This window comes from Chiloscyllium plagiosum, unplaced genomic scaffold (assembly GCF_037043375.1).
Source record: "Chiloscyllium plagiosum isolate Xiang-an unplaced genomic scaffold, Cpla_swu_hap1 HiC_scaffold_37, whole genome shotgun sequence".
Taxonomy (NCBI): domain Eukaryota; kingdom Metazoa; phylum Chordata; class Chondrichthyes; order Orectolobiformes; family Hemiscylliidae; genus Chiloscyllium; species Chiloscyllium plagiosum.
The window spans coordinates 60219240-60240631 of NW_028270175.1; the positions used below are offsets into that span (position 1 = coordinate 60219240).

At 57.7% G+C, this 21392-nt stretch overlaps 1 protein-coding gene across 1 annotated transcript in view; it reads left to right on the plus strand.

Annotated features, from left to right (window-relative positions):
• The window catches only part of LOC148139821 (putative G protein-coupled receptor 139), a 53211-nt gene extending 46982 nt beyond the window's left edge, over positions 1-6229 (plus strand). Inside the window, exon 3 of the mRNA XM_087980181.1 lies at positions 5319-6229. Within this exon, the coding sequence (XP_087836307.1) occupies positions 5319-6229 (911 nt within the window). The remainder of the gene's footprint in view (positions 1-5318) is intronic.
• The last annotated feature ends 15163 nt before the right edge of the window (positions 6230-21392 follow it).

Consider the following 21392-nt stretch of genomic DNA (forward strand, 5'->3'; position numbering starts at 1 on the left):
TCTCCCTCTCTGAGCTGAATCACACAGGAATGTCATCCTCTCCCAAACTGGACCATGTGAGGTCCCTTGTACATTGTCCAAACTATGTCTCCATCACATTCCCTGTTCCATGTAGGTGCATCATTGCTGCTGTCATATATAGAGCCATAACCTTAGCAGAAAATGGTCTTGGTCGATTTGAAGATATGTTAATATGTCCCTGCGTCATTAAAAAATAAAAATGCTTAATTTATTCAGAATACCTGTGTTAAAATAAATGCATTTTTTTAAAGAAATACAGAAATTGCTGGAAAAGGTCGGCAGGTCTGTCAGTACCCAGATGCCTTTTACATGCTGTATTTGTACCAGCCTCCACCACTTCCTCTGGCAGCTCATTCCATATGCACACCACCCTCTGTGTGAAATGATGCACGTTAGGCCCCATCAAAACCTTTCCCCTCTCACTTTCAACCAATGCCCTCTAGTTTTGGACGCCCCTAACCTGGGGAATAACCCTGACTACTCACCCTATCCATGACCATTCTGATTTTATAAACCTTTACTGCTGCGAAATGTGACTCCAATCAACACGAATAGCTGTACTTTCAGTCACCCTCGGCCGAAATTCTGAAATTCAACACTGACACCTCTTCCTTCTCCAAAAAGTCACAATTCTAAATCCATTTTAATCAGTTTGTTCAGATGTATCATGAGACACTTCTGTGGGCTTTACACCTAGACCGTTGTGCCCAGAAGTAGGAATACTAGCATCACTCAGCAATACCCATAAAGCTGTAACATTATTCTCCTGTGTGTTTGTTCATCAGACTGTCCTGACATGATGTGACATACCTCTGCAACAGGCAGGACTTAAATCCACGCCTTCTAGTCCAGAGCTAGGAACACTACCACACAAGTTCAGGAATTGGAATCAAACCCAGAACTCTGGCTCAGAGACAGGGACACTACAACTACCATACTCAGATTTTGGGTCATATTTTAATTGCCCGCTTTCGGCTTGGTGTGGATTTATTATAATCAGGTTACCATTACTGAGTTACAAAAAAAACCTTTGTATTATTAAACAAATGCAAGATATTTGTCGCAACTGTAGAATGTTGACTGCGCGTGCTGTGCCATCGAAATTAACTATAAACGTCTTTAATTGCTATTATCTGTAGTCTGCAATATTAAGGAAAGAAGTCCTGCAGACGCACTCTGCCCAATGAAGGGTCTCAAATAGATATTTATTACTGAACACCAGAGATGGAGGAAGAATTTTCTGGTCCCAAAACACTGATCACTCTTACCCACCTCTAACGTGCGACTGCCCTCTTCCTAAAACCATGAAATGATTCCAAGCCACTGATTACTGTCCAGCCTCTCATCCCCACTGACTGTGTCTGACATCTGTCCCTCCTCCCCCTAACCACGCAAGGCAAACCAAAGTCAGGGTCTTTGCAAAAATCAAGGCCGGAGTGTGCAGGCATCCTGGAGAGGGATGGGCATTTTAAAATTGAAGGGTGAGGGTGAGGAGGCAGTAATATCACACACTGGGCTGAGGGGTGGCAGATGGAGTTTAGTTTGGATTCATGTGAGGCATTGGATTTGGTAAATCAAACAAGAACAGGACCTATACAATTAAAGGTAGAGCCTTTGGCAGTGGTGTAGTACAGAGACCTAGGCCGTCAGGTTTAATTCTTTAAAATTTGCATCTCATATCGATAGTGTGTTTAAGAAGGTGTTTAGCACACTTTTCTTCATCGGTCAGACCTTTGAATATCGGAATTGGGACGTCATGTTGTACAGGACATTGGTGAGGCCCCTTCTGGAATACTGTGTCCAGCCTGGTCATCCTGCCCGCTCATTCCATAGGCACACCACCCTCTGGGTGAAAAAGCTGCCACTTCGGTCACTGTTAAATGTTCTCCTCTCACCTTAAGCCTATATCCTCTAGTTTTGGACTCCCCGTCCCCTTGGAAAATACCTTGACTATTCACTTTGATATAATTGACCTTGATATTATTAAGCTGGAGAGGGTTCAGAAGAGCTTAACCTGGATGTTGCTGGGAAAGGAGGGATTGAGCTACAAGGAGAGGCTGGATAGACTGGGATTTTTTTCACTGAAGAATATGAGATTAAGCGGTAACTTTACACAGATTTATGAAATAATGAGGGGTACAGATAAGCTGAAAGGCTGATGTCTTTTCCCTAGAGTTGGGGTTCAAAACTGAGGGATATTTTAAGGTGTGAGAAAACGATTTACAAAAGTCATGAGAGGTAAATATGTTAGACAGAAGCTGACTTGTGTGTGGAATGAACTTCCAGAGGAAGTGGTGAAAGCAGGGACAGTTACAACGTTTAAAGGACATTTCGATCAGTCCATTGATAAGGCATCAGTTTGGATGGTGCTGTGAGCAGCTGCCCTCTCCCTCCCCCTCTCTTAATGTTTCCCTGTTGGTTTTCACCCTCTGCCAATGTCTGTGCAGTGACGTGGAGAGGCCAGCAGAGGGTGGCATTGCATCACTTTAAGCACCACAGAGACTGCCAGACCTGCCCCACACAGCGACACACAGATGTACACACAGCAATTGTTAGGACACAACATTGAGCTCATCTGGTAATTTAAACTAAACGTAAAGAAATACGCAATTCACCTCGTAAACTGTTAAAATATGAGTGACAGAGAACTCCCAAATTCCACTGTTTAAACAAAAACATCAATTTTTTTTCACTCTGAAAGTGAACATTTTACATCAACTATTCACAATTCTGGGACCCCATTTCTCTTAACTGCTTATTACCTGACTTCAACTCTACAGCAATATACTGTTTCAAAAAGTCACTTATTAAAATTACATAAACATAATTTGAAAACCAAGCAGCACATGTCGTTTCATCTGGCCTCACACCAAAATGCGTTTTTCCTATCTTTCCTGGGAAGACAGGCTGAGGGGTTACAGGATGTTATCAAAGTGTCGATATTTCAGCATTCTGAAACCTGGGAACACATCCTTCCATGACACTGTCTCTCAGTCTCCCCATCTCTGTCTATACCCCAACCCCTCCCATGTGGTGATATTCAAACTGATTCCCCCGCCATCTCTCTCTGGCAGTGATGTTCACACCCACAGCGCCCCTTTCTCAGGGCACAATGAAGAGATGGAGCTGTAAATGGGTGGGAGCTGCGCATCCCGTCACTTCCAGCATGGGCTGCACGTTTCCCCACACTGGGCAGGGATCTAACACAGTTCTGCTGAGAAATGCACTGGGGTGGTGTACACAGTCCTACATGCTGGGAGGGTAACTGCTCCTGGTTTACAGATCAATGCACTGGGGTGGTGTACACAGTCCTACATGCTGGGAGGGTAACTGCTCCTGGTTTACAGATCAATGCACTGGGGTGGTGTACATAGTCCTACATGCTGGGAGGGTAACTGCTCCTGGTTTACAGATGAATTCATGGGTGATCATTACAAAGGTTGCTGTGCTGGTCAGACTATCTGGTTGAGGTTTATAGATACAGCAATGATGTGGTCAGTGCAGCTCCCGGTGCTGGATGGATATTTGTTTCAGGTTTACACATTAGTGCTCTGTTGTGGTCTGTACAGCTCTCCGTGTTGGACAGATAGCTAGTCCGGGTTTATAGATCAATGCACTGCTGTGTTCCGCACAACTCCCCGTGCAGGACAGATATCTTGTCCGGGTTTTTAGATCAATGCCCTGTTGTGGTCTGCACAGCTCCCAGTGCTGGACAGATATCTAGTCTGGGCTTATAGATCTATGCGTGGGTGTGGTCTGCATTGCTTCCCATGTTGAATACTTGCTGGATAAACACAGCAATCCAGGCAGCATCAGGAGGTGTAGAATTTGATGTTTCAGGCATAGCCCTCATTGAGGACACATACAGAACGGTTACACCCGAAATGTCGACTTCTCCACCTCCTGATGCTGTCTGGATTGCTGTGTTCTCGCAGATTCCTGCCTGTCTACTTCGGACTCCAGCATCTGCAGCTTTTCTGTCTCTATCCCAGCTTCCCAAACTGAACAGATGTCTAGTCTGCCTTTGCAGATAAGTGCTGTGATATGATCCGTGCAGTGTTTCACTCTGGACAGATTGCTGGATTGTATTGACCAATGTAATGGATTAATCTGGACAGATTGCTGGATTGTGTTGACCAGTGCAATGGATGAATGTGGACATATTGCTGGGTTGTAAGGAGCAGTACACTGGCCTGGTCTGTACAGTGTTCCACAGTGAACAGATATCTCCTCTGGGTTGATGGTGTCTGGGCTGGTTCTGTGAGGTGGATTGAGAATGTGGTATATCTAACCATTTCAGCTGATCTGGCAATGCCTTTAGTTCCCATTCCTGTGATTGGACCCTCCGTCTCACACCCTATTAATGTTACAGTGTTCCCACGCACAGTACAACATGTTGGTGGGGGGGGTAGGGGGGAAAGGGGATGGACAGGTCAAGGGGTTCCCCGGAACGTTCTGTCCCTGACATTCTATAACTGACATTCCCCGGAACGTTCTGCCCCCAACATTCTATAACTGACATTCCCCGGAACGTTCTGTCCCTGACATGCTATAACTGACATTCCCTGGAACGTTCAGTCCCTGACATTCTATAACTGACATTCCCTGGAACGTGCTGTCCCTGACCTTCTATAACTGACATTCCCTGGAAAGTTCTGTCCCTGACATTCTATAAATGACATTCCCCGGAACGTTCTGTCCCTGACATTCTATAACTGACATTCCCCGGAAGTTTCTGTCCCCAACATTCTATAACTGACATTTGCCGGAACGTTCTGTCCCTGACATTGTTTGTGAACGGCCGGACGTCAGTACATTGAACAAACGATAAGATCCCGAGGGAAGAGATCCCGTTCCAAGGAGAAGGAGACACTGTTCCGAAGGCCCCTCAGGCAGTTAAAGGGGTGAATACGTTCTCCCTGCGTTTCCATTTCTCCACAACAGAGGATCGACCACAACTTAGACCAAAACACAGAAATTCCCAAACTCAGTTTGTCTTTAGGAAACTGGGAGAGAATCCTTCAGGACAGCAACGTTTCCACCCTCCGTATTAGGAACTGGGAAGGAGTGACCTGTGTCTGCTCTCGAGTGACCGAGTGTGTGGGAATGTTCTAGAAACCATCTGTCCTTATGGATGTGTCTCTGTGTGTTGGGGAGGGGGGTTTCTTGTGGTTTATGTCAAATTTTATGTCAGTAATTCCGACCTTGCCATTTTGAAAATCTCACTGGGTCCCCGATCAAACGGGTCCCTTTGCCTCCAGGCTGATGGATAATGGGTTTGTTTTCCTTCCTTACAGTTAACGTAGTGACCATCTACGTCCTGCTTTATAAAGATTGTGGATTGTCTCCATGTGTCAGACGTTACCTGGGGGCCATGGCAGCAGCGGATCTCCTGGTCATTATCCTCGACTTGATACTGAGGCACATTCCCATTGTTTATTGGGAACAGTTTTTTTTCCTGAGGGACTCCGTTCCCGTGTGTAATATCCACGCCGTCCTGCTTTATGCAGCCACTGACTGTTCTGTCTGGTTCACCGTCACTTTCACCTTTGATCGGTTTGTGGCCATTTGCTGCCACAAGCTGAAAAGTAAATATTGCAGTGAGAAAACGGCGGCTGTGGTTCTGGGAGCAGTGACTGTGCTGAGCTGTTTAAAGAACATCTCCTGGTATTTTATTCTCTCGGCTTGGTATCGGCTGGGGAACGCCCCCTGGTTTTGTGATGTAACAAACGCTGTTCTATTCTCCCCTGTCTGGGCCACAATCGAGTTCCTCCACAACATTCTAACCCCGTGTGTCCCATTTCTCCTGATTCTGCTGCTCAATGTTCTCACCGTCAGACACATTTTAATGACCAGCAGAGCCCGCAGGAGACTCCGCGCTCACACCAATGGGAACGCTCAGTCTGACACTGAAATGAGAAACCGAAAAAAATCCATCATTTTACTGTTTGTGATCTCGGCCAATTTCGTCCTGTTATGGTCAACGTTAATGCTGTATTCTATATGGTTACGGATGTGGGATATTGGGTATTACTCTGTGTTTCTCGATGGCTTTGTGCAGGAATTGGGTTTCATGCTGCAGCTCCTCAGTTGCTGCACAAACACCGCGATTTACGCCGTGACCCAGACTAAGTTCAGGCAGCAGCTGAAGAATGTGCTGAAATATCCCTTCACACAAATCCATCCATCCATCAAATTCCATCATTAATCAATCCATCCGGGATTTTCTCATTTCAGTTCAGTGGTTCAGCAATGGAGCAGCCTGTCGCTATGGTAACAGACTGAGGGGAGTGCTGGTTTGTCCATCCTTATCGCCCAGTGCGGTTACAGGGACACATTTCAATGTTTCTCACAACTCATCGGCAGTGAGAAAATGCACCATCCCACTGACTGCATCCATCACTTCCATTTGTAAACAATAAAAATGTTGATTAAAGTGTGCTGAGCAGCAGAGTGACCGATGTTGTTGTGTGTCTTTGTGTTGGAGAAAATGAGCTGGAGAGAGACAGACTCAGCCCCAAGTCCTGGTCCTCAGGGAAGGGGAGGTCACAGTGCCCTGAGCTCAGGAGCTGGGTTTAACTCTCTCTGTCCCCCCACTGCAGCCTGGCCTCCCAATTACCTCTTCCCTACTCTTTCTCCTCAATTCTCACTCTTTCTCTCTCTTTCAGCACACACTCTCTTTCTCAACACTCTCCCTCATCTCCCGTTCTCTCTCTCTCACACACACACTCCCACAATCCCGGTTTCTCCACCTGCCTCCACTCTTCCCTCTCCCTCTCTCTCTCTCATGCCGTCTCTGTCTCCATCCCACAAGTCCACCTCTACCCCATTTTCCCGACCGCCCACATATCACCCTCACCCCCCACACGCAGTCTCACCCCCAAACACCCCCAGTCTCTGGGTCAGAGAGAGAGAGAAGGACCAGGGAGACAGTGTGTGTCAGAGAGAGAGGGAGGGAGGGACAGGAGGGAGAGAGATTCTGTCAGAGGGAAAGAGAGGGAGGTGGGAAGAGAGTCACACCGAGGGAGATGGAGAGCGAGAAGAGGGAGATAGAGAGAGACACGGGATGAGATAATGAGAGAGAGGGGCGAGAGAGAAAGTGAGGCTGAGAGGGGGCGAGGGACGGGCAAGAGAGAGAAAGAGACAGAGAGAGGGAGGGCCGACAAGAGAGAGAAAGAGGGCAAGAGAGATGGGGAGACGAGAGACAGAGAAAAAGTCAGGACAGAGAGAGAGAATGAGGGGGCGAGAGAGAGACGGGTGTTGTGAGATGGGGGCAAGAGAAATCAGGATGGCTGGAGAGAGATAGAGGAGGGAAGAGAGAAAGATAGAAGTCCGAAGGGCAAGAGGGTCAAGAGAGGGAGGTGAGAGAGAGAGGGAGAGAGAGAGAGACTGGATGAGAGAGAGCAAGGGCGATAGAGAGAGAGAGATGGTGAGAGAGAGGAAGGACACAAAGGGGAGAGGGGTGAGTGACAGGGCGAGAGAGAGAGGGAGGGGCGAGAGAGAGAGAGGCAGGGGGGTGAGAGAGGGGGGAGGAGGCGTGCGAGAGAGAGAGGAAGGAGGCGGGCGAGAGAGAGAGAGGGAGGGGCGGACGAGAGAGAGGGAGGGGGCGCGAGAGAGAGAGAGAGGGTGCGAGAGAGAGGAAGGGGGTGAGAGAGAGGGAGGGGACGAGAGAGAGAGAGGTGGGGCCGAGAGAGAGAGAGTGAGTGGGCGAGAGAGAGGGAGGGGATGAGAGAGAGAAGGGAGGGTGAGAGAGAGAGGGAGGGGGCGAGAGAGAGAGAGGGAGGGGGTCCGAGAGAGAGAGCGAGAGGGGCGAGAGAGAGAGGGAGGGCGGGCGAGACAGAGGGAGGGGGCGCGAGAGAGAGAGGGAGGGGGCGAGAGAGAGGAAGGGGGTGAGAGAGAGGGAGGGGACGAGAGAGAGAGAGGTGGGGCCGAGAGAGAGAGAGTGAGTGGGCGAGAGAGAGGGAGGGGATGAGAGAGAGAAGGGAGGGTGAGAGAGAGAGGGAGGGGGCGAGCGAGAGAGGGAAGGGCGAGAGAGAGGGAGGGGCGGGCGAGAGAGAGAGGGAGGGGGAGAGAGAGCGATGGAGGGGCGAGAGAGAGGAAGGGAGGGGTCGAGAGAGAGAGAGGATGGTGAGATAGAGAGAGGGAGGGTCGAGAGAGAGAGAGGGAGGGAGGCGAGACAGAGAGGGAGGGTGGGCGGGCGAGAGAGACAGAGGAAGGGGGCGAGAGAGACGGAGGGGACGAGAGAGAGACAGGGAGAGGGCAACAGAGAGAGGGAGGGGGTGAGAGAGAGGGAGGGGCGAGCGAAAGGTGTGAGAGAAAAAGAAAGAGTGCGAGAGAGAGAGCGAGGGGGCGAGAGTGAGAGAGGGAGGGGGCGCGAGAGAGAGGGAGGGTGCAAGAGAGAGAGGGAGGGGCAAGAGAGAGAGGGAGGGCGTGAGAGAAAGAGAAAGGTGGCGAGAGAAGGTGGGAGGGGGTGCGAGAGATAATGAAGAAGGGGCGAGAGAGACAGAGGAAGGGGCGAGAGAGAGGGAGGGCGACGAGAGAGAGAGGAGGGGTGAGAGAGAGGGGGGCGAGAGAGAGAGAGGGAAGAGGCGAGAGAGAGGGAGGGGTGAGAGAGCGAGAGGGAGGGGGTGAGAGAGTGAGAGTGGGGGCGAGAGAGAGAGGAAGGGGGCGAGTGAGAGAGAGGGAGGGGGGCGAGAGAGACGGAGGGTGGCGAGAGAAAGAGGGAGGGGGCGAGAGAGAAACGGAGGGGGCGAGAGAGCGAGGGGGGTGAGAGAGTGAGAGTAACTGGCGAGAGTAAGGAAGGGGGTGAGAGAGAGAGAGAGGGAGGGGCGAGCGAGAGAGGAAAGGAGGCGAGAGAGAGAGGGAAGGGGCGAGAGAGAGGGAGGGAGGCGAGAGAGGGAGGGGGCGAAAGAGAGGGAGGGGGCGAGAGAGAGAGGGATGGGGTGAGAGAAAGAGAAATGGTGCGAGAGAGAGAGCGAGGGGGGCGAGAGTAAGAGAGGGAGGGCGTGTGAGAGAGAGGGAGGGAGGGGCGAGAGAGATGGAGGGAGGCGAGAGAGAGGGAGGGGGCGAAAGAGACAGGGAGGGGGCGAGAGACAGAGGGAGGGGGCCAGAGAGAGAGGGAGGGGACGAGAGAGATTGGGAGGGGGCGAGAGAGAGAGGCAAGGGTGAGAGAGAGAGAGAGGGAGGCGGCAAGAGTGAGAGAAGGGGCGAAAGAGAGAGAAAGAGACAGAGAGAGGGAGGGCCGACAAGAGAGAGAAAGAGGACAAGAGAGATGGGGAGACGAGAGACAGAGAAAAAGTCAGGACAGAGAGAGAGAATGAGGGGGCGAGAGAGAGACGGGAGTTGTGAGATGGGGACAAGAGAAATCAGGATGGCTAGAGAGAGATAGAGGAGGGAAGAGAGAAAGATAGAAGTCCGAAGGGCAAGAGGGTCGAGAGAGGGAGGTGAGAGAGTGAGGGAGAGAGAGAGAGAGACTGGATGAGAGAGAGCAAGGTCGATAGAGAGAGAGAGATGGTGAGAGAGAGGAAGGACACAAAGGGGAGAGGGGTGAGTGAGGGGGCGAGAGAGAGAAGGAGGGGCGAGAGAGAGAGGGAGGGGGGTGAGAGAGAGAGGGAGGAGGCGGGCGAGAGAGAGAGGGAGGAGGCGGGCGAGAGAGAGAGGGAGGAGCGGGCAAGAGAGAGGGAGGGGGCGCGAGAGAGAGAGAGTGGTGGCGAGAGAGAGAAAGGGGGTGAGAGAGAGGGAGGGATGGGGCGAGAGAGAGAGGGAGGGGCGAGAGAGAGAGGGTGGGGGTCCGAGAGAGAGAGCGAGAGGGGCGAGAGAGAGAGGGAGGGCGGGCGAGACAGAGGGAGGGGGCGCGAGAGAGAGAGGGAGGGGGCGAGAGAGAGGAAGGGGGTGAGAGAGAGGGAGGGGACGAGAGAGAGAGAGGTGGGGCCGAGAGAGAGAGAGTGAGTGGGCGAGAGAGAGGGAGGGGATGAGAGAGAGAAGGGAGGGTGAGAGAGAGAGGGAGGGGGCGAGCGAGAGAGGGACGGACGCGAGAGAGGGAGGGGTGGGCGAGAGAGAGAGGTAGGGGGAGAGAGAGCGATGGAGGGGCGAGAGAGAGGAAGGGAGGGGTCGAGAGAGAGAGAGGATGGTGAGATAGAGAGAGGGAGGGGCGAGAGAGAGAGAGGGAGGGAGGCGAGACAGAGAGGGAGGGTGGGCGGGCGAGAGAGACAGAGGAAGGGGGCGAGAGAGACGGAGGGGACGAGAGAGAGAGACAGGGAGAGGGCAACAGAGAGAGGGAGAGGGTGAGAGAGAGGGAGCGGCGAGAGAAAGGGGGTGAGAGAAAAAGAAATGGTGCGAGAGAGAGAGCGAGGGGTGCGAGAGTGAGAGAGGGAGAGGGCGCGAGAGAGAGGGAGGGTGCGAGAGAGAGAGGGAGGGGCAAGAGAGAGGGAGGGCGTGAGAGAAAGAGAAAGGGGCGAGAGAAAGTGGGAGGGGGTGCGAGAGATAATGATGAAGGGGCGAGAGAGACAGAGGAAGGGGCGAGAGAGAGGGAGGGCGACGAGAGAGAGAGGAGGGGTGAGAGAGAGGGGGGCGAGAGAGAGAGGGAAGGGGCAAGAGAGAGGGAGGGGTGAGAGAGCGAGAGGGAGGGGTTGAGAGAGTGAGAGTGGGGGCGAGAGAGAGAGGGAGGAGGGTGAGAGAGAGAGAGCGATGGAGGGGAAGAGAGAGGAAGGGAGGGGTCGAGAGAGAGAGAGGATGGTGAGATAGAGAGAGGGAGGGGCGAGAGAGAGAGGGGGAGGGAGGCGAGACAGAGAGGGAGGGTGGGCGGGCGAGAGAGACAGAGGAAGGGGGCGAGAGAGACGGAGGGGACGAGAGAGAGACAGGGAGAGGGCAACAGAGAGAGGGAGAGGGTGAGAGAGAGGGAGCGGCGAGAGAAAGGGGGTGAGAGAAAAAGAAATGGTGCGAGAGAGAGCGAGGGGGGCGAGAGTAAGAGAGGGAGGGGGCGCGAGAGAGAGGGAGGGTGCGAGAGAGAGAGGGAGGGGCATGAGAGAGAGAGGGAGGGCGTGAGAGAAAGAGAAAAGGGGCGAGAGAAAGTGGGAGGGGGTGCGAGAGATAATGAAGAAGGGGCGAGAGAGACAGAGGGAGGGGCGAGAGAGAGGGAGGGCGACGAGAGAGAGAGGAGGGGTGAGAGAGAGGGGGGCGAGAGAGAGGGAGCGAAGGGGCAAGAGAGAGGGAGGGGTGAGAGAGCGAGAGGGAGGGGGTGAGAGAGTGAGAGTGGGGACGAGAGAGAGAGGAAGGGGGCGAGTGAGAGAGAGGGAAGGGGCGAGAGAGACGGAGGGTGGCGAGAGAATGAGGGAGGGGACGAGAGAGAAAGGAGGGGTGAGAGAGTGTGACTGGCGAGAGAGAGGGGGGGCGAGAGAGAGAGGGAGGGGGCGAGAGAGCGAGAGGGAGGGGGTGAGAGAGAGAGAGTGACTGGCGAGAGAAAGGAAGGGGGTGAGAGAGAGAGAGAGAGGGAGGGGGCGAGCGAGAGAGGAAAGGAGGCGAGAGAGAGAGGGAAGGGGCGAGAGAGAGGGAGTGAGGCGAGAGAGAGGGAGGGGGCGAAAGAGAGGGAGGGGGCGAGAGAGAGAGGGATGGGGTGAGAGAAAGAGAAAGGGTGCGAGAGAGAGAGCGAGGGGGGCGAGAGTAAGAGAGGGAGGGTGTGAGAGAGAGAGAAGGAGGGGGCGAGAGAGATGGAGGGAGGCGAGAGAGAGGGAGGGGGGCGAAAGAGACAGGGAGGGGGCGAGAGACAGAGGGTGGGGACCAGAGAGAGAGGGAGGGAGCGAGAGAGAGTGGGAGGGGGCGAGAGAGAGAGGCAAGGGTGAGAGAGAGAGGGAGGCGGCGAGAGTAAGAGAAGGGGCGAAAGAGAGAGGGGGCGAGAGAAAGGAAGGGGGTGAGAGAGAGAGGGAGGGGGCGAGAGAGAGACGGAGGGGGCGAGAGAGAGAAGGAAGGGGCGAGAGAGTGCGGGAGGGGTGGGGCGAGAGAGAGATGGAGGGGGCGAGAGAGAGAGGGAGGAGGGTGAGAGAGAGAGAGAGGTCGGGGCGAGAGAGAGAGGGAGGGAGGCGAGACAGAGAGGGAGGGCGGGCTAGAGAGACAGAGGAAAGGGGCGAGAGAGAGGGAGGAGGTCGAGAGAGAGGGAGGGGTCGAGAAGAAGGAGGGGCAAGAGAGAGAGGGAGAGTGCAAGAGAGAGAGGGAGGGGTCGATAGTGAGGGAGGGGGCGAGAGAGAGAGAGGGAGGGGGCGAGAGAGCGAGAGGGAGGGGGTGAGTGAGAGAGAGTGACTGGCGAGAGAAAGGAAGGGGGTGAGAGAGAGAGAGAGAGGGAGGGGGCGAGCGAGAGAGGAAAGGAGGCGAGAGAGAGAGTGAAGGGGCGAGAGAGAGGAAGTGAGGCGAGAGAGAGGGAGGGGGCGAAAGAGAGGGAGGGGGCGAGAGAGAGAGGGATGGGGTGAGAGAAAGAGAAAGGGTGCGAGAGAGAGAGCGAGGGGGGCGAGAGAGAGAGAGCGAGGGTGTGAAAGAAAGAGAAAGAGTGCGAGAGAGAGGGAGGGAGGGGGCACGAAACATAGGGAGGGGGGCGAGAGAGAGGGGGAGAGGGAGAGAGAGAGAGGGTGGACGTGAAAGAAAGAGAAAGGGGGCGAGAGAGCGTGTGTGGGGGCGAGAGAGAGAGATGGGTCGAGAGAGAGAAAGGGAGGGGGCGAGAGAGCGAGTGATGGGGCGAGAGAGAGAGAGGGAGGGGGCGAGAGAGAGAGGGGGCAAGAGAGAGAGGGACGGAGGGAGAGAGAAAAAGAGGGGCGAGAGAGAGGGAGGGGAGAGAGAGAGGGGAGGGGGCGAAGAGAGAGAGTCAGGCGCGCGAGAGAGAGGGAGGGGGCGAGGAAGAGAGGGAAGGGACTAGAGAGAGGGAGGGGGCGAGAGAGAGAGGGAGGGTGAGAGAGAGAGAGGAGGTCTGAGAGAGAGGGGGGCAAGAGAGAGAGAGGGAGAGCGCGAGAGAGAGAGAGTCAGGGGCAAGAGAGAGAGGGAGGGGGCGAGAAAGAGAGGGAGGGGCAAGAGAGAGAGGGAGGGCGTGAGAGAAAGAGAAAGGGGGCGAAAGAGAGTGGGAGAGGGTGCGAGAGAGAATGAAGAAGGGGAGAAAGAGACAGAGGTAGGGGCGAGAGAGAGGGAGGGCGACGAGAGAGAGAGGGGGGTAAGAGAGAGGGGGGCGAGAGAGAGAGAGGGAGGGGGCGAGAGAGAGAAAGGGAAGGGGCAAGAGAGAGAGGAAGGGGTCGAGAGGGAGAGGGAAGGGGCGAGAGAGAGGGAGGGAGGCGAGAGAGAGGGAGGGGCGAAAGAGAGGGAGGGGGCGAAAGAGAGAGGGATGGGGTGAGAGAAAGAGAAAGGGTGCGAGAGAGAGAGCGAGGGGGGCGAGAGTAAGAGAGGGAGGGTGTGAGAGAGAGAGGGAGGGGCGAGAGAGATGGAGGGAGGCGAGAGAGAGGGAGGGGGGCGAAAGAGACAGGGAGGGGGCGAGAGACAGAGGGAGGGGGCCAGAGAGAGAGGGTGGGGGGCGAGAGAGTGTGGGAGGGGGCGAGAGAGAGAGGGAAGGGTGAGAGAGAGAGAGAGGGAGGCGGCGAGAGTGAGAGAAGGGGCGAAAGAGAGAGGGGGCGAGAGAAAGGAAGGGGGTGAGAGAGAGAGAGGGAGGGGGGAGAGAGAGAGAAGGAAGGGGCGAGAGAGTGGGGGAGGGGTGGGGCGATAGAGAGATGGAGGGGCAAGAGAGAGAGGGAGGAGGGTGAGAGAGAGAGAGGTGGGGGAGAGAGAGAGGGAGGGAGGCGAGACAGAGAGGGAGGGCGGGCTAGAGAGACAGAGGAAAGGGGCGAGAGAGAGGGAGGAGGACGAGAGAGAGGGAGGGGTCGAGAGTGAGGGGGGAGAGAGAGAGGGAGGGGGTGAGAGAAAGAGAAAGGGTGCGAGAGAGAGAGCGAGGGGGCAAGAGAGAGAGGGAGGGGGCGAGAGAGAGGGGGAGCGAGAGAGAGAGAGGGTGGACGTGAGAGAAAGAGAAAGGGGGCGAGAGAGCGTGTGTGGGGCGAGAGAGAGGGATGGGTCGAGAGAGAGAGGGAGGGGGCGAGAGAGAGAGGGATGGGGCGAGAGAGAGAGGGGGTGAGAGAGAGGGAGGGGGAGAGAGAGGGGGAGGGGGCGAAGAGGGAGAGTCGGGGCGAGAGAGAGAGGGAGGGGGCGAGGAAGACAGGGAGGGGACTAGAGAGAGGGAGGGAGAGAGAGAGAGGGAGGGTGTGAGAGAGAGAGGAGGGCTGAGGGGGGGGGCAAGAGAGAGAGGGAGGGAGAGGGTGAGAGAGAGAGAGTCAGGGGCAAGAGAGAGAGTGAGGGGGCGAGAAAGAGAGGGAGGGGGCGAGAGATAGGGAGGGGGCGAGAGAGAGAGGGAGGGTGCGAGAGAGAGGGAGGGGGCGAGAGAGAGAGAGCAGGAGGGGGCAAGAGAAGAGGAAGGGGTGAGAGAGAGAGGGAGGGTGAGAGCGAGAGAGGGGGAAGGGGGCGAGAGAGAAGGAAGGGACGTGAGAGGGAGGGGCCGGGCAAGAGAGAGGGGGAGGGGTGTGAGAGAGAGAGGGAGGGAGGCGAGAGAGGGAGGTGGGGTGGGCGAGAGAGACAGAGGATGGGGGCAAGACAGTGGGAGGCGGCGAGAGAGAGAGGGAGGGGCGAGAGAGAGAGGGAGGGGATGAGAGAGAGATGGGAGCGAGAGAGAGAGAGGGAGAGGGCGAGAGAGAGGTAGGGGCGAGAGAGAGAGGGGGGTAAGAGAAAGAATAAGGGGGCGAGAGAGAGAGCAAGGGGGGCGAGAGTGAGATATGGACGGTCGAGAGAGAGAGGGAGGGGGCGAGAGAGAGAGAGAGGGCGCGAGAGAAAGAGGGAGAGGGGCGGGAGAGAGAGGGAGGGGGCGACAGAGAGGGGGAGCGAGAGAGAGAGAGGGAGGGGGTGAGAGAAAGAGAAACGGGGCGAGACAGTGTGGGAGGGGGACGATAGAGAGCGAGAGAGGGTGGCGGGAGAGAGAGGGAGGGGGCGAGAGAAAGGGCAAGAGTGCGAGAGAGAGTGGGAGGAGTGCGAGAGAGAGAAGGAGGAGTATGAGAGAGAGAGAGGGAGGGGGCGAGAGTGAGGGAAGGGGCGAGAGAGAGAGAGGGAGGGGGCGAGAGAGCGAGAGGTAGGGATGAGGGGGGCCAGAGACAGAGAGAGGGGGTGAGAGAGTGAGGGAGGGGCCTCGAGAGAGAGGGATGGGGCAAGAGAGAGAGGAGGGGTGAGAGAGATGGGTCGAGAGAGAGAGGGGGGCGAGAGAGAGGGAGGATGGCGAGAGAGAGGGAGGGGTCGAGAGAGATAGAGGGAGGGGTCGAGAGAGAGAGGGAGGAAGACGAGAGAGAGGTGGAGAGGGCGACAGAGAGAGAGCGGGAGGGGTGAGAGAGAGGTGGAGAGGGCAAGAGAGAGAGAGCGGGAGGGGGCGAGAGAAAAAGAGGGGGCGAGAGAGAGACAGACGGGGCAAGAGAGAGAGGGAGGGGGGGCGAGAGAGAGGGAGGATGGCGAGAGAGAGGGAGGGGTCGAGAGAGATAGAGGGAGGGGGCGAGAGAGAGAGGGAGAGGGCGAGAGAGAGGTGGAGAGGGCGAGAGAGAGAGCGCGGGAGGGGGCGAGAGAAAAAGAGGGGGCGAGAGAGACAGTCGGGGCAAGAGAGAGAGGGGGGGCGAGAGAGAGAGAGGGAGGAGCGAGACAGAGAGGGGTGAAAGAGAAAGGGAGGGGGCGCGATGAGAGAGTGAAAGAGGGGGCGAGAGAGAGAGGGAGTGTGCAAGAGGGAGAGGGGGAGGGTGGTGAGAGTGAGAGGGAGGGGGTGATAGAGAGAACGGGAGGGGGCGAGAGAGAGAAGAAGGGGGCGAGAGAGAGAGGGAAAGAGGACGAGGGAGAGTGAGGGAGGGGGGCGAGAGATAGGGAGAGAGGGGGTGAGAGAGAGAGGGGGGACGAGAGTGAGAGGGAGGGGCAAAAGAGAGATGGGGCGAGAGAGGGAGGGGCGAGAGAGAAATGGAGGGGGCAAGATAGAGAGGGAGGTGGTGAGAGGAAGAGGCAAGGGGCGAGAAAGAGGGAGGGAGCGAGAGAGAGATGGATGGGGATGAGAGAGGGGGCGGGTGATAGAGAGAGGGAGAGGGTGGGAGAGAGAGGGAGGGGACGAGAGAGAGAGGGATGGGGGCAAGAGAGAGAGGCATCGGCCGAGAGAGGGAGAGGGAGGGTGCGAGAGACAGAGGGAGGCCGGCGAGAGAGAGAGGGAGTGTGCGAGATCGGGAGGGAGGGGGGCAAGAGAGAGAGGGAGGGGGCAAGACAGAGAGGGATGGGGTGAGAGAGAGAGGGAGAGGGGCGAGAGAGAGATGAAGGGGGTGTGAGAGAGAGAGGGAGGGGCAAGAGGGAGAGGGAGGGGGTCGAGAGAGAGAGCGGGAGGGGGCGAGAGAAAAAGATGGGGCGAGAGAGAGACAGACGGGGCAAGAGAGAGGGGGGGCGAGAGAGAGAGAGGGCGGGGCGAGACAGAGAGGGGTGAGAGAGAAAGGGAGGGGGGCCGATGAGAGAGGGAGGGAGGGGGCGAGAGAGAGAGGGAGTGTGCGAGAGGGAGAGGGGGAGGGTGGTGAGAGTGAGAGGGAGGGGGCGATAGAGAGAACGGGAGGGGGCGAGAGAGAGAAGGAGGGGCGAGAGAGAGAGGGAAAGAGGACGAGGCAGAGTGAGGGAGGGGGGCGAGAGATAGGGAGAGAGGGATGTGTGAGAGAGAGGGGGGACGAGCGAGAGAGGGAGGGGCAAAAGAGAGATGGGGCGAGAGAGGGAGGGGCGAGAGAGAGAGGAAGGGCGTGGGCGAGAGAGCAAAGGAGGGGCTGAGAGAGAAAGAGGGAGGGGGTGAGAGAGAGAGGCAAGGGGCGAGAAAGAGGGAGGGAGCGAGAGAGAGAGGAAGGGCGTGGGCGAGAGAGCAAAGGAGGGGGTGAGAGAGAAAGAGGGAGGGGGTGAGAGAGAAAGAGGGAGGGGAGAGAGAGAGGGAGGGGGCGAGAGAGTAAGAGGGAGGGGAGCGAGAGAGAGGGAGGAGGCGAGAGAGTGAGAGGGAGGGGAGCGAGAGAGAGCGAGGGAGGGAAGCGAGAGAGAGGGAGGGGGCGACAGAGAGAGGGAGCGGAGTGAGAGAGAGATGGAGGGGCGGGTGAGAGAGGGAGGGGGCGTTAGATAGAGAGAGGGGGTGAGCACGAAAGGGAGTGAGGTGATGGAGAGTGAGGGAGGGGGCGAGAGAGAGGGGGTGCGAGAGAGAGGGAGAAGGGCTAGAGTGAGAGTGAGGGGGGCGTGAGAGAGCGGGAGGGGGTCGAGAGAGAGAGAGGGAGGGGGTGAGAGAGAGAGAGAGATGGGGCGAGAGAGAGAGAGGGTGGGGGCGAGAGAGAGGGAGGGGGCGAGAGAGAGAGAGGGAGGGTGAAACAGAGGGGGAGAATCGAGAGAGAGAGCCACGGTGAGAGAGAGAGAGGGAGTTGACGAGAGAGAGAGAGAGTGTGGGAGGCGAGAGAGAGAGAGAGAGGGTGAGAGAGAGGGAGGGGGCGAGAGAGACAGGGAGAGATACGAGAGGGAGAGGGAGGGCGTGGACGAGAGAGAGAAAGGGAGGGGGTGAGAGAGTAAGAGGGATAGGGTGAGAGAGAAAGAGGGAGGTGGCGAGAGGGAGAGGGTGGGTGTGAGAGAGAGAGGGAGGGGCGAGAGCGAGAGGGAGGGGCGAGAGAGAGAGATCAGGAGGGGGCAAGAGAAAGGGAAGGGGTGAGAGAGAGAGGGAGGGTGAGAGCGAGAGAGGGGGAAGGGGGCGAGAGAGAAGGAAGGGACGTGAGAGGGAGGGGCCGGGCAAGAGAGAGGGGGAGGGGTGTGAGAGAGAGAGGGAGGGAGGCGAGAGAGGGAGGTGGGGTGGGCGAGAGAGACAGAGGATGGGGGCAAGACAGTGGGAGGCGGCGAGAGAGAGAGGGAGGTGCGAGAGAGAGAGGGAGGGGATGAGAGAGAGATGGGAGCGAGAGAGAGAGAGGGAGAGGGCGAGAGAGAGGTAGGGGGCGAGAGAGAGAGGGGGGTAAGAGAAAGAATAAGGGGGCGAGAGAGAGAGCAAGGGGGGCGAGAGTGAGATATGGACGGTCGAGAGAGAGAGGGAGGGGGCGAGAGAGAGAGAGAGGGCGCGAGAGAAAGAGGGAGAGGGGCGAGAGAGAGAGGGAGGGGGCGACAGAGAGGGGGAGCGAGAAAGAGAGAGGGAGGGGGTGAGAGAAAGAGAAACGGGGCGAGACAGTGTGGGAGGGGGACGATAGAGAGCGAGAGAGGGTGGCGGGAGAGAGAGGGAGGGGGCGAGAGAAAGGGCAAGAGTGCGAGAGAGAGTGGGAGGAGTGCGAGAGAGAGAAGGAGGAGTATGAGAGAGAGAGAGGGAGGGGGCGAGAGTGAGGGAAGGGGCGAGAGAGAGAGAGGGAGGGGGCGAGAGAGCGAGAGGTAGGGATGAGGGGGGCCAGAGACAGAGAGAGGGGGTGAGAGAGTGAGGGAGGGGCCTAGAGAGAGAGGGATGGGGCAAGAGAGAGAGGAGGGGTGAGAGAGATGGGTCGAGAGAGAGAGGGGGGCGAGAGAGAGGGAGGATGGCGAGAGAGAGGGAGGGGTCGAGAGAGATAGAGGGAGGGGTCGAGAGAGAGAGGGAGGAAGACGAGAGAGAGGTGGAGAGGGCGACAGAGAGAGAGCGGGAGGGGTGAGAGAGAGGTGGAGAGGGCAAGAGAGAGAGAGCGGGAGGGGGCGAGAGAAAAAGAGGGGGCGAGAGAGAGACAGACGGGGCAAGAGAGAGAGGGAGGGGGGGCGAGAGAGAGGGAGGATGGCGAGAGAGAGGGAGGGGTCGAGAGAGATAGAGGGAGGGGGCGAGAGAGAGAGGGAGAGGGCGAGAGAGAGGTGGAGAGGGCGAGAGAGAGAGCGCGGGAGGGGGCGAGAGAAAAAGAGGGGGCGAGAGAGACAGTCGGGGCAAGAGAGAGAGGGGGGGCGAGAGAGAGAGAGGGAGGGGCGAGACAGAGAGGGGTGAAAGAGAAAGGGAGGGGGCGCGATGAGAGAGTGAAAGAGGGGGCGAGAGAGAGAGGGAGTGTGCAAGAGGGAGAGGGGGAGGGTGGTGAGAGTGAGAGGGAGGGGGTGATAGAGAGAACGGGAGGGGGCGAGAGAGAGAAGAAGGGGGCGAGAGAGAGAGGGAAAGAGGACGAGGGAGAGTGAGGGAGGGGGGCGAGAGATAGGGAGAGAGGGGGTGAGAGAGAGAGGGGGGACGAGAGTGAGAGGGAGGGGCAAAAGAGAGATGGGGCGAGAGAGGGAGGGGCGAGAGAGAAAGGGAGGGGGCAAGATAGAGAGGGAGGTGGTGAGAGGAAGAGGCAAGGGGCGAGAAAGAGGGAGGGAGCGAGAGAGAGATGGATGGGGATGAGAGAGGGGGCGGGTGATAGAGAGAGGGAGAGGGTGGGAGAGAGAGGGAGGGGACGAGAGAGAGAGGGATGGGGGCAAGAGAGAGAGGCATCGGCCGAGAGAGGGAGAGGGAGGGTGCGAGAGACAGAGGGAGGCCGGCGAGAGAGAGAGGGAGTGTGCGAGATCGGGAGGGAGGGGGACAAGAGAGAGAGGGAGGGGGCAAGACAGAGAGGGATGGGGTGAGAGAGAGAGGGAGAGGGGCGAGAGAGAGATGAAGGGGGTGTGAGAGAGAGAGGGAGGGGCAAGAGGGAGAGGGAGGGGGTCGAGAGAGAGAGCGGGAGGGGGAGAGGGAAAAAGATGGGGCGAGAGAGAGACAGACGGGGCAAGAGAGAGGGGGGGGGCGAGAGAGAGAGAGGGAGGGGCGAGACAGAGAGGGGTGAGAGAGAAAGGGAGGGGGGCCGATGAGAGAGGGAGGGAGGGGGCGAGAGAGAGAGGGAGTGTGCGAGAGGGAGAGGGGGAGGGTGGTGAGAGTGAGAGGGAGGGGGCGATAGAGAGAACGGGAGGGGGCGAGAGAGAGAAGGAGGGGCGAGAGAGAGAGGGAAAGAGGACGAGGCAGAGTGAGGGAGGGGGGCGAGAGATAGGGAGAGAGGGATGTGTGAGAGAGAGGGGGGACGAGCGAGAGAGGGAGGGGCAAAAGAGAGATGGGGCGAGAGAGGGAGGGGCGAGAGAGAGAGGAAGGGCGTGGGCGAGAGAGCAAAGGAGGGGGTGAGAGAGAAAGAGGGAGGGGGTGAGAGAGAGAGGCAAGGGGCGAGAAAGAGGGAGGGAGCGAGAGAGAGAGGAAGGGCGTGGGCGAGAGAGCAAAGGAGGGGGTGAGAGAGAAAGAGGGAGGGGGTGAGAGAGAAAGAGGGAGGGGAGAGAGAGAGGGAGGGGGCGAGAGAGTAAGAGGGAGGGGAGCGAGAGAGAGGGAGGAGGCGAGAGAGTGAGAGGGAGGGGAGCGAGAGAGAGCGAGGGAGGGAAGCGAGAGAGAGGGAGGGGGCGACAGAGAGAGGGAGCGGAGTGAGAGAGAGATGGAGGGGCGGGTGAGAGAGGGAGGGGGCGTTAGATAGAGAGAGGGGGTGAGAGCGAAAGGGAGTGAGGTGATGGAGAGTGAGGGAGGGGGCGAGAGAGAGGGGGTGCGAGAGAGAGGGAGAAGGGCTAGAGTGAGAGTGAGGGGGGCGTGAGAGAGCGGGAGGGGGTCGAGAGAGAGAGAGGGAGGGGGTGAGAGAGAGAGAGAGATGGGGCGAGAGAGAGAGAGGGTGGGGGCGAGAGAGAGAGAGGGAGGGCGAAACAGAGGGGGAGAATCGAGAGAGAGAGCCACGGTGAGAGAGAGAGAGGGAGTTGACGAGAGAGAGAGAGAGTGTGGGAGGCGAGAGAGAGAGAGAGAGGGTGAGAGAGAGGGAGGGGGCGAGAGAGACAGGGAGAGATACGAGAGGGAGAGGGAGGGCGTGGACGAGAGAGAGAAAGGGAGGGGGTGAGAGATTAAGAGGGATAGGGTGAGAGAGAAAGAGGGAGGTGGCGAGAGGGAGAGGGTGGGTGTGAGAGAGAGAGGGAGGGGCGAGAGCGAGAGGGAGGGGCGAGAGAGAGAGGGAGAGGGCGAGAGAGGGGAGTGCGAGAGAGAGAGGGATGGTGGTGAGAGAGAGACAGCGGGTGAGAGAGAGAGGGAGGGGGAGAGAGAGAGGGAGGGGGCGAGAGAGTGAGAGGGAGGGGAGCGAGACAGAGCGAGGGGCGTAGCGAGAGAGAGAGGGGGGGCGCGAGAGAGAGAGGGAGGAGGCGGGTGAGAGAAGGAGGGGGCGATAGCGAGAGGGAGGGGTCGAGAGAGACAGGGTGGGAGGGGTTGAGAGAGAGTGTGAGGGAGGCGAGAGAAAGAGGGAGGGGTCGAGAGAGAGGGAGGGTGGGCGAGGGAGAGTGAGGGAGGGGGACGAGAGAGA